The 26249-nt window shown below is 38.9% G+C and overlaps 1 protein-coding gene and 1 pseudogene across 1 annotated transcript in view; both read left to right on the forward strand.

Annotated features, from left to right (window-relative positions):
• The first annotated feature begins 271 nt into the window (after nucleotides 1–271).
• CHSY3 (chondroitin sulfate synthase 3) overlaps nucleotides 272–26249 on the forward strand; it is a 302545-nt gene continuing 276567 nt past the window's right edge. The window contains exons 1-2 of the mRNA XM_035014048.1: nucleotides 272–1480; nucleotides 3846–4129. Of these exons, the coding sequence (XP_034869939.1) occupies nucleotides 670–1480; nucleotides 3846–4129 (1095 nt within the window). The 5' untranslated portion in view covers nucleotides 272–669. The remainder of the gene's footprint in view (nucleotides 1481–3845; nucleotides 4130–26249) is intronic.
• On the forward strand, nucleotides 6283–6440 carry LOC118017261 (annotated as a pseudogene).

A 26249-nucleotide genomic window follows, 5' to 3' on the forward strand; every position in this document is an offset into this window, starting at 1 on the left:
GGGACGGGAAATGGGACGGCGGAGAGCTAGGGCCGTGGGAGGAGGGACGAGGGGGCGTCGGCGCTGGAAGCCGGAGGCGGCCCGACCGGGATCGTTTCCTTCCGGAGAGGAGGCCGGCTCTGGACCGAGGCGCGGACGGGGGGCGTCCCAGGGCGGGTGACGGGGAAATAGCGCGGCTCGCGCTCCTCCCGGGCTGGCAGCGGGGCTGCTTGTGGCTCCTCCTCGGGGCCAGTCCCGAGCCGGGCGGCGGGGGGGCGGGAGGCGGAGAGCGAGGGCGGGGGCTCGGGAAGGAGGGAGGAGGGAGGGACCAGGCGCGCCAGTGACAGGGTGGCAGCCTAGGAGCGGACGCGTTGCCGCCGCTGCCGCTCCACCTCCTCCTCCTCCTGCAGCTCCTCTCGCTGCTGCCGCCGCCACCGCCGGGAGAAGTTTCGCTCCCGACCCTCGCTCGGAGCGAGGACCCGGAGCGGAGCGGGGAGCGCGGCCGGCAGCTGCAACCCGCAGTGGGCCAGGCGCCCGGAGCGCTCCGACCCGGAGCCGGCGTCGGCGCCTGGGCGGCGGGCAGCGGCCCGGGCTGGGGGCGCTGAGGCGGAGGAGGGGCGGGTGTGAGCCGAGGGACCCGCGCGCAGCGCCACAGCCGCTCAGCTAGCGTCCGCGCCGGGGGCAGTCGCGATGGCCGTGCGCTCCCGCCGCCCATGGATGAGCGTGGCACTGGGGCTGGTGCTAGGCTTCACCGCCGCGTCCTGGCTCATCGCCCCTAGAGTGGCCGAGCTGAGCGAGAGGAAGAGACGCGGCTCCAGCCTCTGCTCCTACTACGGCCGCTCAGCCGCTGGCCCCGGCGCTGGCGCGCAGCAGCCGCTCCCCGCACCTCAGCCCCGGCCGCGGCTGGAGCAGTCGCCGCCCCGCGCGCGCCAGGAGCTCCAGGGGCCGCCGCCGCTGGCAGAGGCGGCGCCTGGGGTAACCAGTTTTCGGAGCAGCCCCTGGCAACAGCCACCCCCGCTGCAGCAGCGGCGACGAGGACGCGAGCCCGAAGGCGCAACGGGGCTGCCAGGCGCCCCCGTGGCAGAAGGGGAGCCGGAGGAGGAGGACGGGGGCGCGGTTGGGCAGCGCAGAAGCGGCCGGCCGGGGAGCAGCCACAACGGCAGCGGGGACGGGGGCGCCGCCGCCCCGAGCTCCCGACCCCGGGATTTCCTGTACGTGGGAGTGATGACCGCGCAGAAGTACCTGGGCAGCCGCGCGCTAGCGGCGCAGCGGACCTGGGCGCGCTTCATCCCCGGCCGCGTGGAGTTTTTTTCCAGTCAGCAGCCCCCCAACGCCGGGATAAGCCAGCCCCCGCCACCCCTGCCTGTCATCGCGCTACCGGGGGTGGACGACTCCTACCCTCCCCAGAAAAAGTCCTTCATGATGATCAAGTACATGCACGACCACTACCTGGACAAGTATGAGTGGTTTATGCGCGCCGACGACGACGTCTACATCAAAGGTGACCTCCCAGCGCCGGCTGTCCTGCCTGCCCACCCCTGCTCCTGCCCCCGCCCCCCCCCTTCTCTGCAACCAGCCCTAATCCCTGCCCAGCCCGTCTCTGCTTCTCTGCCAGCACTTGCTCAGGGCTTCTGCAGCCCCCACCCCGCCGTCCCCACCCTTAGCATCCGCCCACCATTCCTAGTCCGCTCCTCCTCTTCTCCTGCGGGCTGGACCCTCCTCACACCTGACCGGCTTTATTCTCCTTCCCCACTCTTGCCCTTCTCGTTTCCGCCCAGAGCTTGCCCCTACTCTTTACTGTGTGGGAACGGCGAGGAAAGGGGCTTGAGGCTTAACTGAAGGCTGTTCCTACTCTGCCCTGCTCTGAAAGCCCCGGGTGGTAGTAGTTTCCCGCATCTGTCCAGAGGGGCGTGTCCTCAGGGAAGGAAGGGAAGACCGAGGAAGCGGGCGAGAGCCGGTCTGGAGATGGGTGTTCTAGCTTTCTTCCACAATCGTTTTGTTGTAATGGGATCTAACGCAGTTTCGGAACTGGTGAGACTGAGGAAACATTTTCGCTGTTCCGTACAGTTCCCTGTGCGTTTCCTTCCCTCTCTCACGACCCACCACGCACTGGGAGTCCTTGAGCACCCCCACCCCGCTCCAGCGCTCACCTCCTTCCAGCCACCAGTGTTGCAGCATCAGGTCGGCCCTTGACGCCCGCCCGTCACACCTCTGTAAAACCCGGAGCGGATGAGGGTATTTTTAGGAATTGGTGGTGGAGAAGAAGGGGACAGCGCCCTGAATTATCCAGACCCCAGGAGCTCCAAGCTGTAGACACTAGTGTGGATCCTTTCCAGTCTATTTTGGTGGCTGCGGCGATAAGCAGAGCCTGGAAGTCCTTCCCAAAACCACGCGCAGCCACAGCAGGAGAAAACTTTGTCAGTTTTAAAAGAGGCGCGGTCCTTCACCCTGAGTGTGGGTGGCTCTGGCCAGAGATTTCTAAACTCAGCAGAGAAAAGTTCCTAAGAGCGGGAGTAAATCTTTCCAGTCCCGCCCGTCGCGGATATGGAGACGGATTGGTCAAAGGGGGGCAGCTCTTCCTAGTGTATACCTCTCTCCTTGTAGCCTCGTTGCTTTCTCCTGATCCAGGTAGTCTTTCACCTGATTCAAGGAGAAACAAACAAGATCCGTCCCATTTTGGCTCAGGGAGTGAGTGTAGAGTAATAACTAGAGATTTCTTGGGGTTAGGTTAGGTAGAGTGAAATCATTCCATTGAAAATTCGATACAAAAATAGATGATTGCATATCTGATGAATACACTATCTTTAGATTGAAGATGTATAGATATCTATACCTGTAAGTGATCGCTTATCTTATACTCCCCTTGTCTTCTGTGTCTCACTAAAATCACAAAGGTTTCCTCGCAGAAGTTTGCCACACTTTGCAGAGAATTTCTAAAATGCATTAATAGCATCTATTTCTGTCATTTCTCTTAATGCATTGAAAGACTGTCGTTCAGCACATTGAAGTGCTATAGTCTTTCCATTTCTATTAAGAATGAATATGCATTTTGTATTAAGAACCCAATAATAGTCAGCCGAAACTCGTTGAGATCCAAGGGGCAAGGCATGGGATCAAGATAAATGACTGCAGCTGCCCAGCTCATCAAAACAATGATAGTAAAGATTCTGACTGGGAATATAAAGAAGGTGACTACCTCACTGTATCACTTTGTAGAATATCTAATGTGTTCATACTCTTTTAGCTACAGAATTTTACCTTTAAATCGTTTTTCTTGATGAACTCACGTACTATCAGGAAACCAGTTACTTAATTTTTTAAGAAATATTTATTTTTTTCTGAAAAGGTGCTTTCTAAAGTTAAATTCCAAGACGACTTTAATATCGTCTCTTTCTCAACTTTTGGGTTGTATGTGACTGTTTAGTAATGTGAAGTTTAGTTAAGGACAAAACACAACTAAATTATCAGGAAAAATATTTATTGAGTATCAACAGTCTGCCAATCAATGCCAAATATAACCTATTTTCTGAAAATGTTATCATTACTTCAAACATGCTAATAAATTTGTCATTATTCTCCTTATTATCTCACCTTTTACAAAAAAAAGTCTGATGATTGTTAGACTTCTTAAGGCTTTTCAGTGATCTTGACTAGAAGGTTGATAACATTTTATTATGATTTAATTAGTAACTGAAAATGAGTAGTTTTAAAATAATAGAATATTCAGAGAGGTTTTTCTTCCTTTCAATTGTATTATGACTTTGGGGGAGTTTGCACCCAATGTTGGAAGGTCTTTCCCTTACTTTGTATGTTCTAAATAATTATGAAATTAGCAAGAGGAGTGATTGTTGCCTTTCTCTTTGTAGGTGATAAGTTAGAAGAGTTTCTTCGATCACTGAATAGCAGTAAACCTCTCTACCTGGGTCAGACTGGCCTGGGGAATATTGAAGAACTTGGAAAATTGGGGCTGGAGCCTGGAGAGAACTTCTGTATGGGAGGACCTGGCATGATCTTCAGTCGAGAGGTTCTCAGGAGAATGGTGCCACATATTGGTGAATGCCTCAGAGAAATGTACACAACTCATGAGGACGTTGAAGTAGGAAGATGTGTTCGACGCTTTGGTGGGACTCAGTGCGTCTGGTCTTACGAGGTAAGATAGTCTGTGATGAAAATGTTCACATATTACAGGTGCGTGCAAATTTATAGCCTGGGGCAGTGATTTTGTTTATTCTCTCAACATCTTTTTATTTGCTTGAAAATGATAGAAGCAACCAGGTATGGACACAAGGGTGATTGTGGGAGGTAACTTTCTTCACAAAACTGAGGCCTGTTGGAGGTTTTTTTTATTAGCATGACCCTTAGCTTTAAGCAGCAGCCCGTTTATCCAGTCACGTCTCTGGAAGATGCTATTTCCCCTCTATTTGCTTTATTGGTGTTTATATACATGCTTATCCATTTCCTGTCTCTAACAAGAGGACTAATTGTATTCTCTTGGGTTGTTGCTTTTAACATTTGGTACTTGGTTGGTTGTTGCTGTTGTTGTTTTGGTTAGGTATATAAGTGCATCTCTTTGTTTCCAAATAGTTAAAATCTAAAGTTTCTTGGAAGATTTTCATTTGGAAATTTAGCATGTTATTTTTTTAAAGCATAGGAAGAATTAACTCATAATGTATCATTTATGATAGATTTATTTACAAAATAAAGGGAATTAGTTACCTGGGAAAACAGAAGTAGTTATGAAGATGTTAAGTAACTATTTAAATTATGATTGATTGCTTAAAATTGGTCTCTGTCTTCTCTTATTCCATTTCCTGAAAAGCAGCCATTACTTACATAATCTGAGTTACGAACTGTTCTTTTATTGTGATAGTTTTATGAAACACTCTGGGATTTTTTTTTCCTTCAGAAATTTGTTTTGAAAGGAAATACAATTTTATTTAAAATAGTTTTCCTAAAAGATAATCTTAGTAAAAATTGGATTTAACATTTAAATAGTGTATTGCACTTTTCAGAAGTTTGGTTTTCAAGTGTTTGGGGTTTGATACACTTCAGCTATCCATTGCACACATTTGTAAATTATAACGTAACTCATTTATTTATCTTTTCAAATTTTTCATGTCTCCTGGTACAGAAGAAAAATGAAAATATGTCCCTTGTAAAGTCATGATACCTCAAGATTACACAGTCCTAATCATTCTTCTTTTGGAAGTGTAATCCCACTTTAGTTAATTTTGTTTTGTTTTTTATACTTTGTAGTATTTACACTTTGGGGGAATATTTCTTCTGTCTATTACAGAAAGTAAAAATTATCAGTAACCATTTATTTGGAGTATGTATTATGCAGATTTAAAATTATTATATACCTCATTCCTTTTGATAATAAAATAGTAATTTGTCTTTTGTTAAACTATGACTACCCTATAGAATAAAAATTTATGCAAGAACATTATAGTTAAAAATAGGTATTTTAGAATAACAAACATATTTGTGTTTCTCTATTTAATATAAAACTAACTGGAAGGCAAAAAATAAATAGTACAGAAAACACAAAAAATAAATAGTACAGAACACACATTAGGTTGTTTATCTGAAGATATTATTTTGGAGACATTGGCTCTGTGTGGGTAAGTAAACAAAATTAACCATATTTAAAAATAAAGATGGAAATTTATTATGTTTTATTTGGTACTATATTGCCTTAACATCACATAGAAAGTTTTAACCTTTTGTTTAAATCCTTCTCTTCAAGTTTTCATTGATTTTGCTGTGATACAGTCTTCACCTAGTTGTGTACTCATTTATGTTCCAAGAGAGTAAAATATGCTCAGTAACCTACATGCAGAAGAATTGATTTAGTATTTATTTTCATTATAGGCTTTTGTTCTGATTAAAGTGAGGGGAATTCTCATAGATGTGCACACTCTGTATTAATATGAGTGGAGTCTTAGATCTTACCATAAACTGACATAAAAGAACAAACCAAGGGATTCCAAACCTTACAAGATGTAACTTCATGATCACAGTATTTTCATTAAATTTTCAAAATACATTTGAGTTTAGACTCATACTAGGGTATCACTGACTTCACAATCTATATGAAGGAAATCATTTCTACCTTTTTCCCCTAGCAATAGAAAATATTATTTTCTGAAGTTGTGCTGTTGACTTTCTTATGCTAAACAATTGTATACAATTTACTTTGTTTTGGAAGTTCAGTTTTTAAGGAGTATTTAAACAGTATTTATTTTAGAGGAGGCATTTGGTAATACAAGGTCTCAAAGTCTTATTTAAAGGAATGATGGGAGCTTTGCACAGTGGTAGTATTGTAGCCAATGAGGTTTATCCGAGGCACAATCATTGCTGATTAAAGGAATGATGGAAAATTTCATTAGCAAGGGACATATTAAACAGCATCTTTCAACAAATTCAGTAAAGATAAATATACAATAGAGTTATAATTTAAGCATTTTAATATTAGGATGTTGTTCTCTGTTTTATGAGATACTTGGTTAGGTCAATTGGATCACAGCCAAAGTAGGATTTTCCAGTTTGGATTTTAGGTTAGTTCAAATGATGTCCATTCTATACTACTGTTCACATTATATGGAAAAAAGTAATCTATTCCTCTGTACATTGGCATCCTCAGTTAAGGTTAGAGATTTTACATCTGGTCGTACAACAAGCTATGAAACCGATCCTTAACTTTGTTTTCATACTTCTTTTGAAAGAACTCTCTGTGATGGAATTCTCTTAAAATCTTGAATTTCCTTTATCTATACCTTTCATGGATTTCAGGATTCTGTTTGGCTTTTCCTCTAGTAAAAATTCTAGCAGAGTTAAGAGCACTGTTCATGATTTTTGAGTTTGAATATATGAAACATTCATGATGGAACTTACCTTTTAAAAATGATAGATAGACTTGCAGATCTTTCAGGAAGAGAATTAGACAAATATATTAAACTATATAGACTAGGTAGCTTTTCTTTATTATAAATTATTGTTTTGATTTTTTTTAAAGACTTTATTTATTTGAGAGAGAGAATGAGATAGAGAGCATGAGAGGGGGAGGGTCAGAGGGAGAAGCAGACTCCCTGTTGAGCAGGGAACCCGATGCGGAACTCGATCCTGGGACTCCAGGATCATGACCTGAGCCGAAGGCAGTCACCTAACCAACTGAGCCACCCAGGCGCCCCATAAATTACTGTTTTTATAAAACCTAGAAATCTCCTAGAATTCTTTACTGCTCGTGAAAGTGTACTTTCTTTGTATATACAATTAAGCATAATTGGGAAAGAGAGAGGGTAAACTTAAACCTGGGTTTGAGTTCTGTTGTCTTTTGTAATTGAGCCTTGTTTAATTAAGCTGAAATTGGATATTATAACAGTGTCTACCACATACTTTTTGAAGAAGTTTAAGTGAATTGGTGAAATGATCTATGTAAAGCCCTTAATATAGTGTTTGGCGGGGTGCCTGGGTGGCTCAGTTGGTGGAGCGACTGCCTTCGGCTCGGGTCATGATCCTGGAGTCCCGGGATCGAGTCCCACATCGGGCTCCCTGCTCAGCAGGGAGTCTGCTTCTCCCTCTGACCCTCCCCCCTCTCATGTGCTCTCTCTCTGTCTCTCTCTCTCATTAAAAAAAAAAAAATATATATATATATATATATATAGTGTTTGGCACATAGTATATTGTCAATAATTGTTGCTGAATAGATCGTGTACTATATTAAATATAACAAGGATTCATCCATATTTTACTTCATTTAGTAACTATTAGTAATGAGTGATTTGTCTATATCAAAAGAGGCAAACTAAAAATAAGCTGAATTCTTTTCAGTTAAAGAATCCAAGTTTAGGGTGCCTGGGTGGCTCAGTTGGTTAAGCGACTGCCTTCGGCTTAGGTCATGATCCTGGAGTCCCGGGATGGAGTCCCGCATCGGGCTCCCTGCTCAGCAGGGAGTCTGCTTTTCCCTCTCCCGCTCCCCCCTCTTGTGCTCTTTCTCTCTCTCACTCTCTCTCTCAAATAAATAAATAAATAAATAAAATCTTAAAAAAAAAAAAAGAACCCAAGTTTAAGTTTTTTTGGCATAGAACGAGAAACTTTTATGTTTTGGTATTGTTGGGTATTGAATCAAATGTCAGTAGAACTTATTATAAGGAGGTCTGTATGTTTAAATGATGCATTACAAACATTTGCTTCTGTCTTTGAACACCATATTAATAGCTTATCCTAAGGAGATAGTGTGGAAAATATTAACAAGTGATTATCTAATATACATGTTTAAGGAATACCAAACAAATCAGACTCTATATTAAAAAAATTACTGCATAGATTTCTAGATCAGTTGGCAGAACAGTAGCCCCCTTTTCTGAGTTTCTCTGGAATTTTTAGTAGGAAAGGAAGTTAGTAGTATCTCATCCTGCAGTCATCTTATATGAATACCCAGGAACTTGTCTCTCAAGTAACTGGAACCTCTTTCTGATGTTGCTCACTTTTTTGGGAAATAATGGATAGCTTCACTTCCTTCCCAGGGTAAGGTCCTGGTGGTCTGGGACAATATGCCTTGCCTGTGAGCTTCTTACTTTGTTTCTCTGTCATCTCCTCCCCTTGTACTTTTTTCCTTCTATATTTAATGACAGATAAAATAGATTACAAATGCATTTTAATAGACACTGCTTTTCATCAAGTTCTCAGTAAATTAACATGCTTATGACAGGCCAGTCCCAATATTGCAAGAGTTCACAGGATGTGTGCCCAGATCACATTTAGGGCCCAGGAATCACTTGACCTCTTCTGAGTTAAGAGGCCTTTGGTTGCTGGTGAGCCTCAGATGGACTGGTTCTCTGTGTGCCTGAGACCATCGGGCAGTCAGAATTAGGATTCTCCCTTTGCTACTTCGAGGTAGAAACATCTAGATTCTAAGGACATATGGAAGATGTTAATCAACACACTTGATGGGTTGCTTTTGTATTCATTTATACCTCAAATTGTATAAGTAAAGATTACTAACTGAAGCATGTTCGTGAAAAATCATTCTATTTTATTCACTCTATGAGTGTGAAAATTTATTGGCATCTACTGACTTTTTTGGTAGAGCTTTGTCTTGGCTACTGTTTTCCTAGTTATCTGAGCTACAATCTGGCAGCTTGGGAGGCTGCATATGGCTCTTAAACATCGTTTGGCTCAGAGTGTTTTAAAGTTTTCTGTTTTTGTTTTTTGATGCCTTTAGCCGAGGCCAGCAGTCTTCAGTCCCCTTCATGTCCTATTTCAACACCAAGCTCTCCTTGCATGTTTATTGTAACTGCCTGGCCCAGGTATACTTAAGAGTCCTGATATTTTGAGCCAGATAACCCACATGTTGAAATTTTTATTAAAATATTCTCTAGAAAATGAACTAATTTTCTAGCGAGAATGAAATGTGTATTTTAAATACTGTAATTTACAGAATTATTTTTTTCAAACTTGGCTGTTAGAATTTTGTAACATAGAATATAGTTACACTTTCTTTGTTGTAGGTATGTTTTTAGTAACTAGGAAGTCCTCACTGTTAAAACAACAACAACAAAAGTTTAAACAGTTCACTTTCAGCCTGTGTCTTAGCAGAATTGGTGGTTCTGTTTCTTTGCTTTTTGTTTTAGTACCATCTTTTATATTCAAGCATTAAAGCAATTTTAATTTCAATGATTCTTCTTCTCCCTGTGAGGGAGTTTTACATTTCATTGTCTGAGACTCATCTTTAGAATAGTGTGTATTTATCTTTTTAATGTTTATAGTTAAATGGAGCCAGAGAATATATATATATATATTTATTTCCTTCAATTAAATGTTGTTTCAAATAAAACATAGCTCTATATTGATAAAAATATTTCTCTCTGGGCTTAGAAAACCATTTCTTATGACTAAACAGATTTTTTTTATTAGATTCCTTAAAGAGTTAATTTCAAGCCAGAATGCCTTATGTTTAATCTTGGCCCACTAAAGGCTATAAACACCGTAGAACATTCCATTATTTCACAAAAGGATATGTTCTGAAAGTGTTTCTCTGGGCTTGTAATACCAGAGAGCTATACCATAAAAATCTTAAGTACATATAAATTCTTCATAACATAACCATTAAGGTTAAAATATGTGTGCCATTCTTAAAGGGCTATTGCACATCCTCCTTAGCATCTTGCTATTACTTACGGGCTTCACTCTTCTGTAATGCTAATTTTGCTCCATCATGAACATGGTTTATGCCCCTAAAGTATATTAATATGTATGGAGAAGCCTAAGTGGGGATTTTGATCTAAAATTTAGTCTTTCCAGCTTCTTTTCTCGCTCCTTATTCAGTCACAGTTTAGTTTTTAACTAAAAGCAGTAAGCTTCTCACACCTACTCTTCCCACCCCCATTCTGCTTGTCACATGAAATCATCCTGCGTTGATTTCAGACAGTTTCTCTTCTGCCACATTGTTTTCTCCCTTGTACAAAATGAAATTGCATTCCAAGTTGAAGGAGAAACATGGTATGGTTTTTCATATTTTGTAGTCTTAGCTCATTTATTTTTATTGTTAACTGATGCCTTATCACCTGAATTGTGACAACATATGCTTTACGAGAAGATGATTCCAACAAGTTGTGAAAAATATGAAGTTAGGAAGATGCCTCCACACAATTTGAAATAAGTTTCATGATGGCATATAAATACTATTTCAGTTTAAAAACCTTGAATATTCTTTATCTTTTACTGATCACAAGTATACTACCTGAAGAAATTCCAAGTCAGTTTTTTACTTCCACTTGCTTTGTCTTTGTCTCTAAAAACCTACGTTTTGAGAAACATTTACTTCAGTGTTTTTTCTACCTAGTGAATTAGGGCTCATTGTACAAAGAAATGTGTTCAGTCATGTAACTAATATGGCATTTTACTTTGATTATAGCATGTTCCTTGTTTCGCACAAAGGTGCACCTTTTAAGGATGGGGTATTTGAGCTAAATACAACATTAAAATAAAAATCAGTGTCGGGGTGCCTGGATGGCTCAGATGGCTAAGCATCTACCTTCGGCTCAGGTCATGATCCCAGGGTCCTGGCATCCAGCCCTGCATGGGGCTCCCTGCACAGTGGGGGGCCCGCTTCTCCCCCTCCCTCTCCTTCTCCCCCTACTCATGTTCTCTCTCTCTCTCTGTATGTCTGTGTCTTGAATGAATAAATAAAAAAAAAATCTTAAAAAAATCAGTGTCTTCAGGCATCTGAGTCATTATTTGATATTATTAAACAATAAGAAAATCTCAATAAGCTGAACAGTGCGGGGGTGGGGGCGTTGCTGTTCCTCGGAATTCTAACATCCTGTTCATTTACAATCCTAACTATTAAACAACATTCTAGTTAAGGCTTAACCACATATAAATCATTTTGAGTCATGACATTTATTTAAAGTCACACTGTCTTGCAAAGGTGTTGGACATTTATAGTACAATAAATATGTTATAAATTTCTAAATTAACTAGATCAAAATAGTACTAAAAAAATCAGCAAGCATTGTTTTGGAGCTAACTAGTGAATGAAGTGGATTTCTTAATTCTTTGAGATTCTAAAATCTTTACTCACCATTCATAATTTGGGAAGCTCTGTCCCTCGTTCTTTACTGTCAGTGGCATCTGAACTTTTCATAGTCTCTTTCAGTTTTATTCATTGTTTTTAGAGCTATTTATTTCTAGAGTACCTTAAAAAGAGAGAGTTTTAAAAAATATATACATATTAATAAAAGTAATATACAATAAAATTAAATTAAAATGTGAAGAAATAATGGAAAAAGAAAAATGTAGACGAATAAGAAAAATAATCTTAAAAAGTATATGTTGGGCTCCTGTTTTGCTGGCATTAAAGAGAACACTAACTTATCTAGATATTGAGACCTGAAAGAAATCTTTCCCAGAGAACAGAGAGGGGCTCTGAGGGATCACAAAACTCAGCCCACTTCTGTGAGTATAATAGCATGATTTGCTTTCATGTTTCTTACTAATCCCCTCAACATAAACCAGGAATGCAACACAGAAGGTCAGTTCTGCACAGGGAATTCTACTTGGAGACAATGCAGTTATGCAATTCTACTTGAAGACAGTGCACCGTTGTTTGGTAGTTTACTGGACTTTATTTTAAAATTTAGAATAGCCTTCAGAGAGCCCTTCATGTATATTCTCACTAAGATGTTTTATATTAGGTTGGCCAATAGGAAGTTTGAGTTATGCATGTTCTCTGGTGAGAACCCAGAGTGCATCTGTTGTGTCATTGGTTAAGGATAGCTGTATGATTGTGTTTTGCTAATCAAGAGGATGATAGAGACACCAGCTACAAATGGAGGAATCAAACCCGATCAGAGACCCAATGGCCATCCCACCTGAGGAGCACAGAGTCAGGCCCAAGAGAATTCCTAACAACTTGGCCTAGAATTAACAATGCAGTTACATAGCTGTTGAGTTGATTATTAAAAATGTCTGTTTTCATTAATTTAATAATTTATCATATAGTCATTATATAAATATAATTATTAAATTTTTATATGCATACAGATTAGTTTTAAGGTAAACTTTGCATGCTCAAATTATTGAAAGATCAACATTTTAATGAAAAAATGTATTTTAATATAATGTTCTATTATACAGAAATACATTTTGTATAAAATAAAGGTATTACACATGATGAGTATTGTGAAATATGAGAAAAATACACCATTAAAATAAATTAAAAAGTCTGCATTAGAATTCAGTCATCTCACATCTTCTGTAGCCAGCTGATTTCATTTGCTCAAATAGTTTTTTTGAGCACTTTTTATCAGCAGTGAACACACCTAGACCTTCCTTGTCTTCATGGAGCTCACAGAGAGGAGGAGTCTGGTTTCTAACCAATCTCTTGTTTTCATGTCTGATATAGAGTTGGGTTTCCCATCTTTGTCATCCTTCTAAATTCTTCTTTTTCATTCTAAGTCATAAAAACTCCAGTTGGGCTCACCAGTGATGCCTGTCTTGGAACTGGGATCGTCTGATTCTTAATTTCTTCCTCTCTCGTTTGTATTATTTCCTGAAGAGGAGTAAAATAAAGACGTGTAGTGATTTTGTTTCATATTAAAATATTTTGTGCCTTTTGTAGGGCACAGGTCAGTGGGATTTTGGTTTTTATGAAATCTGGACCTAGAATACTTGGCTTCAAATCCCAGCTCTGCCATTCACTAGGTATAAGACCTTAGACAGTAATTGAACTTCCCTGTGCCTTTCCATCAAATTGTTACAATCACAGTACCCACCTCATCAAACAGTTGTGAAGATTAAATGAATCAATGTATATAACAGCACTTCGTAGAAGCAGAATGGTATAAATTAGTGCCAATTTACAGAGCCACTGTGAGGCATAAAAAGGTCAGTGTATTAGAAGCCCTTAGAATAATGCTTGACACATAATAAATCCCATATAACTCTTAACTACTATTAATGTTTTCCAGTTTACAATGTTCATATTCTTTTTTCCCTCATGGGAAAGAGGTAACGTTGATTGGAAAGGGTTTATTGCAATTGCTTTTTGAAAGATGGGCTTTGCTGTAACAGGGAACGTGTTGATTCAGTACTTCCATAGTCTGCTGCACAGTTGAATCCCATGGGGGACTTTGAAAAAAATCTAATGCTGGAACCCATCCCTGACCCATTATATCAGAATCTCTTACAGGTGAGTCTTGCCATATGGGTAATGTTTAAAACTCCCTAGGTGATTCTAATGTGGCTGTAGGGTTTAGACCTCTGTATTAACTTTTTTTTATTACTTTTTTTGCATACAAATATCCAGTCTATTCTTTATTCCTTAAAAATTACCTTTTGTTTTGTTTTACTTTGGGGGACTTCATAGGAGAATAATCAGCACTCTGCATTTCTGTCTATGTTTGTTACTCATCCGTTTCAAAGAGTTAGTGAGTGGATTTTAAGACAAATTTAAAGCCATTCCTCAGAACTCTAGGTTTTCTTATGGTCTGATTTTCATGGTTCATATATTACTCTTTTTATAAAAGAAAAATTAAACGTGGGTTTTAGAACATTCTTAGAAAAAAAGTACTTTTTAACCCATGCAAGGCTTGAGTTTTTATAGCTGTTTTTATGTGATGTGTTTGAGTAATAATACATAGTAATAGAGTTCTTAAAATTATAGGTGGAATGTTTTCATTGATTTGATTGCTTTAACACTTGACTCTTGAATTGGAGCTCAAAAGGAAAAAAGATACCATGGTATCTGTTTGATTGCAGAAACAACAACTTATTTAAAAACTTATATGGGTAAATTTGTTATTACCTGTCATTTTCAACAAATATTTCCATGTCCATGCTGTGGTTGACTCCTATAATGGAGGAAAGATACAGGATACACAGCAGTATAAGGGAAGAAGTCCCCAAGGAGAACAGAAAAATGCAGTGCTTCTTCCAAACTGGAAGTCATGCGCAGGCACATTGCCAGGTAAGTCAGGATGCATGGGAAGGCAAAGGTAGAAGAGCATGGTGGCAAATAGTGTTTGCTTCAAGCATATCTGGAAGTAGGAGAAATGAGGCTCAAAAGCTGTTGGTAGAACTCAGGAAAGGCCTTGTACAGCACCCTCAAAGGTTTAGGATTATACCTGTTGATCACTGATTCTTAGAATCACTTGGGGAGATGCCATTGGTTTAGATACTATAGTTATTTTATTTTTTTTTTAAAGATTTTATTTATTTATTTGAGAGAGAGAATGAGATAGAGAGCATGAGAGGGGGGAGGGTCAGAGAGAGAAGCAGACTCCCTGCTGAGCAGGGAGCCCGACGTGGGATTCGATCCCGGGACTCCAGAATCATGACCCGAGCCGAAGGCAGTCGCTTAACCAACTGAGCCACCCAGGCGCCCTAGATACTATAGTTATAATGGAGCCTTTGCATAGTATTGTTAAAAATCTCTCTGGGCGATTCTGAGTAGTCAGAGTAAAAAAATCAGTTCCATAAATAATGAGTAGCTTTAAAGAGTTTTTCATTGGTGAACACTGTGATCAGATGACACAGAGGCTGTAGCATGGAAGGATGGATTGGTGGCTTTTGTCCCTAGGGATAGTGACAAAAAACAGGATGCTGTTGCATAACACCGATGAGAGCTGAGTCTTCATGAAAAAGTCATGGTGGAAGTAGAGGTGAGGAGATGGCTTTGAGAGCTAGTGAGGAGAGAACCTTAACAGAAATAGATGCTTGAATACATATAGGGGTGGAGTGGGGGAGAGTTGAAGGTAACTCCTTTGTTTTGGATTCAGATGACAGTACTATTCCTAGAGACCCAGAAAAAAGGAAGAAGACTAAGTGTGGGTGATTGGTGTGTTTCAGGCACTGGCAGAGGATGAGAAAAATTGAGTTCTACTTTGGATACATTGAGTTTTGTTCATCATTCATTCATTGATTCAACCAGTACTTACTGAACAACTAATATTCCAGTCACTTTTCTAGTGGAAAAAAAAAATTGACAAAAGTCCCTGCCTTGTTTTCTGGAGGGGAAAGACAGTAAATCAGCAAGGGAGAGACTAAAGAATGCACGACGGTGAGTGTGCAATTTTAAATAGGGTGGTTAGGTGAGCCTTACTGAGAAGATGTTATGTGAACCATGCTGATATCTGAGGGAGAAGCTTTCCAGTCAAAGCACTCAGTGGACAAGTCAAGAACTCACCAGAAGGCAGAAGGGAAGCTAGAGTTGAATAACGGACCAGGAGAGTAATAAAATGTGAGATCAAAGAGGAAAAGGGGTAAGAGATGGGGGCAGACATCATGTTCAGCTTTTCAGTCCTTTTAAGTACTTCTTAGTAGAAAAGCGAGGCCTACGAAGCTGTTGCTTGGCTCCATTGTAAGTATTATCAGACTACGTAAATGCATTTTTAAAAAAAAATTTATTTATTTGAGAGAGAGAAAGAGCATGAGTGGGAGAGGGAGAGGGAGAGAGAATCTTAAGCCGACTTTGCATTGAGCACATAGCCCGACACAGGGCTTGATCTCAGGACACCGAGATCACAACCTGAGCCAAAACCAAGAGTCAACCAATTGCACCACCCAGGTGCCCCAATGCATTTGTTTTAAGTAGGCTTTATTCATGGGTGGAACAGTTACTGTTCAAAATGTAAAAAGAAAAATCATACCATAGCCATAGGATTAAAAAGTTGGTTTAAAATTTAATTTATTAAGATTAGTAATTTATTTTTGAATTATTTGAAATTTAAAATTTATTTTGTGATTGGAACGAGTAATATAAAATGGTTCAAAAACAAAGCATAAAAATAGATATTGTTAAAAATCTTTCAATTTCTGTACTCCTGCCTGGAGAGGCCTTCCTCCTACCAGCTGTCCACTCTTTTTACCAGAGTTTCTTTTGCATGTCAGACTGTGCATGTACAGTATTCTTGTGAAACACAATTTGTGTTTTTCACAAGAGGTGGCATGTGATACACTTTGCTGTGAATGCTGCTTTTTCACTGAAGAATATTTTTGGAGTTACTCTTATATCATTACCGCATTCTCATTAATCTCATTCTCATAAAGTAAAAAATCCTCATTCTCTTTAATTTTTTTTAGAGAGAGGGGAAGGAGATTTGAAATTATTTTTAAAATTGATTAAGTATCATAAAATATAGAATTATGTTACAGAGTTTCTATCTCGTATGGCTTTTGCTTAGTGTTCAAATCCTTTAAGATGCAGGTCTTCCTTTGTGAAACTGGAGTTTAGGATTTATGAACATATAGTCTTTTTCGTATCTTAATTGAATTTTAGGTGCTTTGGCTACAAATAGAGTTAGAGCAGGATTACATAGCATATAATCCACTGTCCTTGATATTCTACCCATATAATTGCTTATATTAAGATTCATATGTTTCCTTTATGGTTGTTTAAAATTCTGCATTTCTCATACTTAACCTTTCTCTTACTTTAGTTTCCCATTTTAATTAAGTAACCTTAAAGACTTAGGAAATTGTGGCCAATCAAATCATGGCAAGAATGTCTGCTGACTTGGAAAGTCTATGGAAAGACCCATTGTAATCAAATAAACTTTGTTAATCAGTATTTGCTTTTATGACAATACATTGTATAGTACTGTTTGTGAATGTTTTATTGATTGTAAGCATGTAACTGATGATTACTCTTGCTCTTAGACACATTTGTTACAACAATATTTATATATTCACTCCAGTAAACTCTGCATATAGATTGTCTAATACTTAATTTTAAAAATAATTTGAAACCCATTCAAATTGATTTGTTTTTTCATTTGAAGAGCATTTCCAGTATACTATAAATTAGTTTTTGAAACCTAAGCAATATAATGAATGGTAGTGTATTAATTGAAATACAAAATACATAATTATAAAATAATTATGACACTTCTATAATAAAGCAAAATTACTCAAAGCACACCCTATAAGTGTAAGTGTTTTCATCAGGTCCTGTAAAGCCCTAATTTAGATACATTGTAATTTTTGGTCCTTTTTTCTAGATAATCACCCTATTTCAAAAATGATACCTTAGTTAACAAATACAGCCACATTGGCCTAATATTACTGACACATTGTGAATTTTGATTACATTTTTCTTATAAAACTAAATTGCTGTTTTAAGAGAGAAAATGCATCATCTTATTTCAATTTTGACACTTTTAACACAAGGTCACATGGTTTTGTGTTTCTAAATGCCAGAACCAGCCTGGCAAACACCCTCAACTATCCAAAGCTTGTAAAACTTAAATCTCTTTTGGATTAGACCAAAAAGTTCCATTTTGCCAAGTACCTCATTTGAAGAATTGCTTGAAACAGTGATAATGAGTGAAATTGATTTTATCGACTTTGACAGATAGTTGTAAAATGTGTCTGGAAATAATGTGAAGCAGATCTATTCCATTGCTCTCTAGGTTCTATTTTATAGCAATTATTAGTTGTATAAAGTGTGTAAGTAATGATGCTGATAATTACTGATTATGTAAAACATTTTGCTTTTATTTTTTAAAGAACTGCTGCTTTCACCCTATTCCTTGTCCAAAAATTTGTGACTGAAAACACTATGTGAAAAAAATATTTTTAGGAATTTGAGTGGTGAATCCCTTTTTTTGGTTTTCCATTCCTCCATACTAGTGTTGAATTTCATTTTACATGTGTGACTCTTTGGGGCATCTAGTTTTCCAGCCAGTTTCTATGACTTTTAGGTAAGTTGAGTAAAGAGTGATTTTAGCAGTATATGATTCTCATTACCAGTGTATATACATTTATTAGTCACAGATTTGGGAATGATAGAGAATTGTGAAATACTTTTTTTGTTAGTACATTTGCTGTACTATTTTTGGAGAGTAAAATTAATGTGGTGTGGACAAATTAATCTAGATCTGGATCTAATAGATTTTCTTCTGTTTAAAAAATTGGTGAATAATGCTGGCATCATCTTGTAGAGCTGTTTTGATCAGATAGGTTTCTTTTGTTTTTAGGTGTTTTTTTTTTTCCTTTACAAGTTTTTATTTATTTATTTAAAGATTTTATTTATTTATTTGACACATATATAGGGGGAGAGAGAGAGTGAGTGAGCAAGCACAAGCAGGGGGAACTGCAGGCAGAGGGAGAGGGAGAAGCAGGTTCCCCACTGAGCAGGGAGCCTGATGCAGTACTCATCTCAGGACCCTGAGATCATGACCTGAGCCGAAGGCAGACGCTTAACCAAGCCACTCAGGTGCCCTGTAAGTTTTTATTTAAATTCCAGTTAGTTAACATACATTGTAATATTAGTTTCAGATGTAGGATTTAGTGATTCATCACTTACATACAGCACCCAGTTCTCATCACAAGTGCCCTTCTTAATACCCATTACCCATCTAGCCCATCCCTCACCCACCTCCCTCCATCAACCCTGTTTGTTCCCTAGAGTTATGAGTTCATTTCTTGGTTTTCCTCCCCCCCCCATTAGTTTTGTTTCTTAAATTCCACATATGAGTGAAATCATATGGTATTTGTTTTTCTCTCACTGACTTATTTTGCTTAGTATAATACTCTCTAGCTCTATCCATGTCATTGCAAATGGCAAGATTTCATTATTTTTATGGCTGAGTAATATTCCACTGTGTGTGTGTGTATACACACCACATCTTTATCCATTTATCAGTCAGTGGGCATTTGGGCCCTTTCCATAATTTGGCTAGTGTTAATAATGTTGCTTTAAACATTGGGGTGCATGTATCCCTTCAAAATAGTATTTTGTATTCTTTGGGTAAATAACTAGTAGCTCAGTTGCTAGATCACAGGGTAGTTGTATTTTTTAACTTTTTGAGGAACCTCCATACTGTTCTCTAGAGTGGCTGCACCAGTTTGCATTCCCACCAGCAATGTAAGAGGATTCCCCTTTGTCTGCATCTTTGCCAACACTCAATTCCTGTGTTGTTGAATTTAGCCCTTCTGACTGGTGTAAAGTGGTACCTTGTTTTAGTTTTGATTTGTATTTCCCTAATGATGAGTGATATTGAGCATCTTTTCATGTGTCTGTGGGCTGTCTGGATGTCTTCCTTGTGAAAGTGTCTATCCATGTCTTATGCCCATTTTTTAACTGGATTATTTGTTTTTTGGGTGTTAGGTTTTATAAATTTTTTATATATTTTGGATACTAACGCTTTATCGGATATGTCATTTGGAACTGTCTTCTCTCATTTCATAGGTTGTCTTTTAGTTTTGTTGATTGTTTCTTTCACTGTGCAGAAGCTTTTTATTTTGATGCAGTCCCAATATATTTTTGCTTTTGTTTCCCTCGCCTCAGGAGACATACCTAGTAAAAAGTTGCTACAGCCAATGTCAGAGGTTACTGCCTATGTTCTCCTCTAGGATTTTGATGGTTTCCTGTCTCACATTTAGGTCTTTCATCCATTTTGAATTTCCTTTTGTGTGTGATATAAGAAAGTGGTCCAGTTTCATTTCAGAAAATGCTCTAATATTTTTCAACCATAAAACATTTTAAAGAGCCTGAGAGCATGTCAAATAATAAATAATAGAATGTTAAATTAATGCAGATTTCACCATTTCTGTTAATCTTCCTTCATTCCTGATATTTCAAGTTAATTTCTGGTATCATTTCCCTTCTGTCTGAAGAACTTTTATCAGTTATTTTTGAGCAAGTCAGCTGTCAAGGAATTCTCTTTGTCTTCCTTCATCTGAGAATGTCTATTTCACCTTCACTCCTGAAGGATATTTTTATTGGCTATAGAACTGTGGGTCCATGGGTTTTTTTTTTCCTCCAGCACTTTAAAGATGTGTTCCTCTTCCTTTGCTCTCCACAATGAGACTTCCATCTCTCCTTCTGATGATAAATCTGAAGTAATTTAAATGTATTACCCTATATGGGATTATTTGTTTTTTGGGTATTGAGTTTCATAAGAAGTTCTTTATAGGTTTTGGTTACTGACCCTTTATCAGATATGTCATTTGCAAATATCTTTTCCCATTCCGTAGGCTGCCTTTTAGTCTTGTTGATTGTTTCCTTTGCCGGGCAGAAGCTTTTTATCTCGATGAAGTCACAACAGATCACTTTTGCCTTTGTTTTCCTTGCCTCTGGTGACATGTCCAGTAAGAAGTTGCTATGGCCGAGCTCAGAGAGGTTGCTGCCTGTGTTCTCCTATAGGATTTTGATGGTTTCCTTTCTCATATTTAGGTTTTTCATCCATTTTGAATTTATCTTTCTGTATGGTGTAAGAAAGTGGTCCAGTTTCATTCTTCTGCATGTCACTGTCCGGTTTTCCCAGCACCATTTGTTGGAGAGACTGTCTTTTTTCCATTGGACATTCTTTCCTGCTTTGTCGAAGATTAGTTGACCATAGAGTTGAAGGTCCATTTCTGGGCTCTCTATTCTGTTCCATTGATCTATGTGTCTGTTTTTGTGCCAGTACCATACTGTCTTGATGATGACAGCTTTGTAATAGAGCTAGAAGTCCAGAATTGTGATGCCTTCAGCTTTGCTTTTCTTTTTCAGGATTTTTTTGGCTATTCAGGGTCTTTTGTGCTTCCATACAAATTTTAGGATTGTTTGTTCTAGCTCTGTGAAAAATGCTGGTGGTATTTTGATAGGGATTGCATTAAATGTGTAGATTGCCTTGGCTAGTTTAGACATTTTAACAATACTTGTTCTTCCAATCCATGAGCATGGAATGTTTTCCCATTTCTTTGTGTTCTCTTTGATTTTCTTCATAAGTGTTCTATAGTTTTTAAGAGTACAGATCTTTTGCCTCTTTGGTTAGATTTATTCCTAGGTATCTTATGTTTTTTGGTGCAGTTGCTTATTATTGAAGTAAATTTAGTTGAATCTCTGCATCATTTCAACAGTTAAGGTATATAGCCCATGTGAAAATGGAAGCCAGGGTAAGGATTTTGGGTAGTGTAAAAAGCAGTGTAGACAACTTAATCAAATGCTGATCTATAGCTTAGTGTGGTTCTATACGTTTTACTTTATCTCATGAAGAACAAAGATTTTGAGGGGAAATGTCTGAATCAGTCTAGTGTTTATTATATGAAGAGCAGTTATCTAAGCTTTTTAACTTGAGTACATAAAATAATAATAAGCATCAAATTGATTTATATTGATATATAATAAAAATAACTATTGATCATTAGTTACATGCCAAGCACTGTACTGGATGCTTTAACATATTTTCTGGGCTGTAAGGGGGATTAAATGAGTGAAACTGTCCTTTGCCTTAGGGTACAAGTGGGCAACATGCTCAGAGCAGTTTAGTAACTTGTCCAAGTTCACACAGCTAGAGAGCTATCTGAGTCTTGCTTTGAACTCTGGTTTGATTCCAAAGACCATATTCCTCTTGTAATGTTACATTGACATTCTGCCTAAACATTCAGAGAATGACATTTCATTTTTATTTTAAAACTATGTTGTCAGATTGGAATAGACAAGTTCAAGTATATTCAATATGGGGAAATTGGGAAGAAAAGAAGTAGGCTGCAAAGATCAGACAGTAAAGACCCAGAATGGAGAGCTGCTGACATCAGTTTTAGCATCCCTTCCACATCCTTTCCTGCTGGAGATAAAGAGTTTCTTCATCTTTCTGGGAGAGACCTATAAAGACTGAATGAAAAGGACCAAAAGTGTTAAAGTCCTTCTAGTCCTAAGCCTGCATGTTTAGAGGAAAAATATCTAACAAAGTTTTCATTTTCTGTAGATACAGAAAATTGTATATTTTACTTTACCTCAGAGCAAGAATAAAAATGTAGGCTGTCAGTTTTATCTAAATTGTTTTTCTTTCAACTGCACTGTGTAGGGACAAAGTACACATGGGCATATGTATCATGCTAGAATTTCACTTATTGGGATATATTCTGAGAACACATGATTTTTTTTTAAAGATTTTTATTTATATTTTGACAGAGAGAGACACATTGAGAGAGGGAACACAAGCAGGGGGAGTGGGAGAGGGAGAAGCAGGCTTCCCGTGGAGCAGGGAGCCCGATGCGGGGCTCAATCCCAGGACCCTGGGATCATGACCTGAGCCGAAGGCAGACGCTTAACGACTGAGCCACCCAGGAGCCCCAGAACACATGATTTTATCTTAAAAATATTCTTTGTTCTATTAATTAGTTTATGTTAGAGTGAAGATTTCTCCTTTACTTCTCAGAAATGCATATATGTAGAGGAAAATTTTCAGAAATAGTTAAATACTGTTTTTAAAAAGCTAAAACTTTGTCGAAATTCATATTGTTTCAGAGATTTTTAATATGAGTGTTCATAATTATTAGTTTTTAGGAATGCCTTTTACATGGACTTATAATGTTAATAAATTCTTGTGAGGGGCACCTGGGTGGCTCAGTCGTTAAGCGTCTGCCTTCGGCGCAGGTCATGATCCCAGGGTCCTGGGATCAAGTCCCACATCGGGCTCCCTGCTCGGCAGAAAGCCTGCTTCTCCCTCTCCCGCTCCCCCTGCTTGTGTTCCTGCTCTCGCTATGTCTCTCTCTGTCAAATAAATAAATAAAATCTTAAAAAAAAAAAAAAATTCTTGTGAAAATCCCTGCGGATAAATGGGTTTATTACCATCTTTATTAGAATTGTCATAGTAAGCAGGTTGTGTTGAGTGCCGGCTGTATGCTTAGCTCTTGATAGAATATGAAAAATAAAGATGGTGCTTCAGATCATAGCTTTAGAACGGTACCGTTATTTCTAGAGTTTAAACAAAATGAAAAATCATACAGTAGAAATATTAGGACAGCCGCTTCTGTCTGAGTGAATGTATTTCAAGCACTTAACCAATATATGATTGCATGTATTGTTCCAAGCATATAAACTTCTCCCGAAGAATTGAGAGTGTAGCTGGGAAAAAGGATAGATAAATGAGAATGTAAGTAATATGGAAGTGAGCGTGGACTTGATGAATCTTCGTCCTCACTGTAGTGGTTTCAGAAGGAGCCATCCCTGGGGGCTATGAAATTTGGCAGGAAAGCTTCACAGAGTAGTTGATATTAACTTTGAATGGTAGGTCCCTCGGTTTTCCAAGTGTAGAGAAGGGATGAGCCAAGATGGTTCATGTCCCCTGAGGGCAAGGTTGTTAGGATGGCTGCTTCTCCTAGGTCAAAGCTGTAGAAGAGGGGGTCACGGCACCAGGAGAGGAGATTGAACATTCTGCCATCATAGGGCTGACTATGGTCCATGACTACCAAAGAGCCACACTGTTGGCAGAAAGCCGACCAAAGACTACAAGCAATAGACGACAGATGAACCCTGGAAAAATTGAGTGAGAATCCTCTTTTACCACCAAGTAGTGAGAATCCTTCTAGGCTCTCAGTTAAAACAGGGTTTTGAAATTCTGGCAACCCTTAGGCCACTAGGTTAACTTAATCTCTTTGAAAACTGCTTTATTCAAATTCTTATCCATTGTGCCTCATTCTTTCTAATCCAGTTCATTTAAAATTACCTCTATCTCAGCCTCTTTGCTCTTATCACAACCTCCCTATTAGCAACATTTGTAGGCTCACATATCATGCTAACTGAAAAAAATTTTTCATTTTGAAAAATCCACTGAAAACATCTCCTGTTTAGTACAGCTTTATAAATAATTTAAAACATGTATATTTGTGGGGCGTCTGGGTGGCTCAGTCGGTTAAGTGTCCAAATTTTGATTTCACGTCATGTCATGGTCTCAGGGTTGTGAGATTGAATCCCGTGTGGGGGGGTTGGGGGGGGTGCAGGGGTGTATGCTTGAGATTCTCCCTCTCCCTCTGCCCCTCCTCCCACTTGTGTTCTCTTTCTCTAAAAAAGATAAATCTTTAAAACAATGTATATTTGTGAAAAATGTATCTAGCCTAAAATTGTGGCTATATTCTTATTAACACTGTTCTACAACCATTTGTACCTATGGACAAATTGACTACCTTGGCTTGCTTTATGGTTTCAACTGATTGGCAGAGCTGATTTCTTCCAGCATAGCTGTAAATGCTGTAAATTAAGGCACTTTAGGAAAAGACACTCATTATTTGCTCCCCATGCTTTAAGTAAATCATTAAGTACTTAATAAATTATACCTGGGATTTTAATATTTGTATTTAAAATTTTTTTTGACCTTTCTGTCAGGAAACAAATAATTTACCAGCTTGATGCGATAGGTATTTGGGTAGGTATGTGTAAAGCCATTTTATGAGTTATTGTGTCACATAGGAATGTATTTGAATAAAAAATCCCACCCAGCAGAAAATTTGGCCACAGTGGCTTTTGTCAGTTTTCCAAAAGTGTAGATGTGTAGGCCATGACTAAGTAGATGCTAAATGATATCATCATGGTCCTGTGCTTCTACTGTCTTTCTTGCTCTGCCTTTGCTTAGAATGTTAGCTTCTATCCACATATTTATGGATTTCAGGCACTTTTAAGGATCTAATCCTACTTCCAGGTAGGAAGAGGAAAGGCTTTCTGTTGGCATGAGTTTAGCCCTTTCTTCAGGGATGGAAGTCCTTCCCCATGGACTTCTGCCTACATATCCTTGGTTGACAAGTCTAAAGTCTGCAGGGAAGGCTGGAAATTCTGGCAGGAATTGATGTTGCAACTCAAATCTAAAAGCAGTCTGGAGGCAGAATTACTAATGTTGGTTTAAACAAGGGAAAGTTTTTTTTTTTTTTTTTTTTTTAAAGATTTTATTTATTTGACAGAGTCACAGTGAGAGAGGGAACACAAGCAGGGGGAGTGGGAGAGGGAGAAGCAGGCTTCCCACTGAGCATGGAGCCTGATGCGGGGCTCAATCCCAGGACCCTGGGATCATGACCTGAGCCGAAGGCAGACGCTTAATGACTGAGCCCCCCAGGCACCCTGGGAAAGTTTTTTTTTAAGGAAAAAATTTTGAGTCTTACTTAGTTCTAAGGTGGTAAATGACTTATAGCATTTTAATCAATAAGATTACTTTTACCTAAGTGGACCAGAGAATGTTAGGAGGGACAGGGGAATGCTGACTGGCCAGGAAATGGGGAGACCTAGGTTTTTATATTATTTCTGATATCAGCTAGCTCATCACCTTGCCTTTCTGAACGATGTATAAAAGAACTACCTAATAATAGATTCCCTACATTTCTAACTGGATTGTGAGACTAACATGACATAATGGATCTAAAAAATGCTTTATGAACTGTCGAGTGATAAAATATGTGAGGATAAACTAGAATATAAAGATAAGTGTCTTGTAATAACCTCCTCTATGCTTGGAACACAGCATGGCTGATGAGCTGTCAAATGAGGGTTAGAGCTGAAAGCAGAATCAGAAATGATCTGGTCCTCACACTTAGAGGGTAAGCTTTAGCCTTGAGGGCCTCAAAGGAACATCTATCCCATGAAAGTGTGATTCTGTGGAAAGCAGTAGAGGGCCATTTCCTGGCTGAATGAGGAATGTTTTGAAATTCACATCAGGCTGTTAGGGTTGGTCAGCAGGAGAGCTGTTTCCATCAGTGCTTGCTGTACCCTCGCGTTTGGACTTACACAACAGTTGTTCAACTAATATTGGGAGAATATAATTTAAGAAATACTTCATTTTAAGAGCAAACTTCTACACGTAAATAGTGACTTCAAAAAAACTAAAGAAGGGAGTAACAGAGGAGTTTACCTAGTGTTATATGTATTAAGAACAGCCTTTAAATAATCCCAAGTGATGTTGTTTAAGTTAATTTTACTTGTAGGTAGAATAAGTAGGCACAACTAAAATTCACTGATAATTTCTTAATTCATTTAGTCATCATTTCAAGCACATAAAAACCAGCTGAAATTC

Source organism: Mirounga leonina, unplaced genomic scaffold (genome assembly GCF_011800145.1).
Source record: "Mirounga leonina isolate KUSES-001 unplaced genomic scaffold, KU_Mleo_1.0 Mir_168, whole genome shotgun sequence".
Lineage (NCBI taxonomy): Eukaryota > Metazoa > Chordata > Mammalia > Carnivora > Phocidae > Mirounga > Mirounga leonina.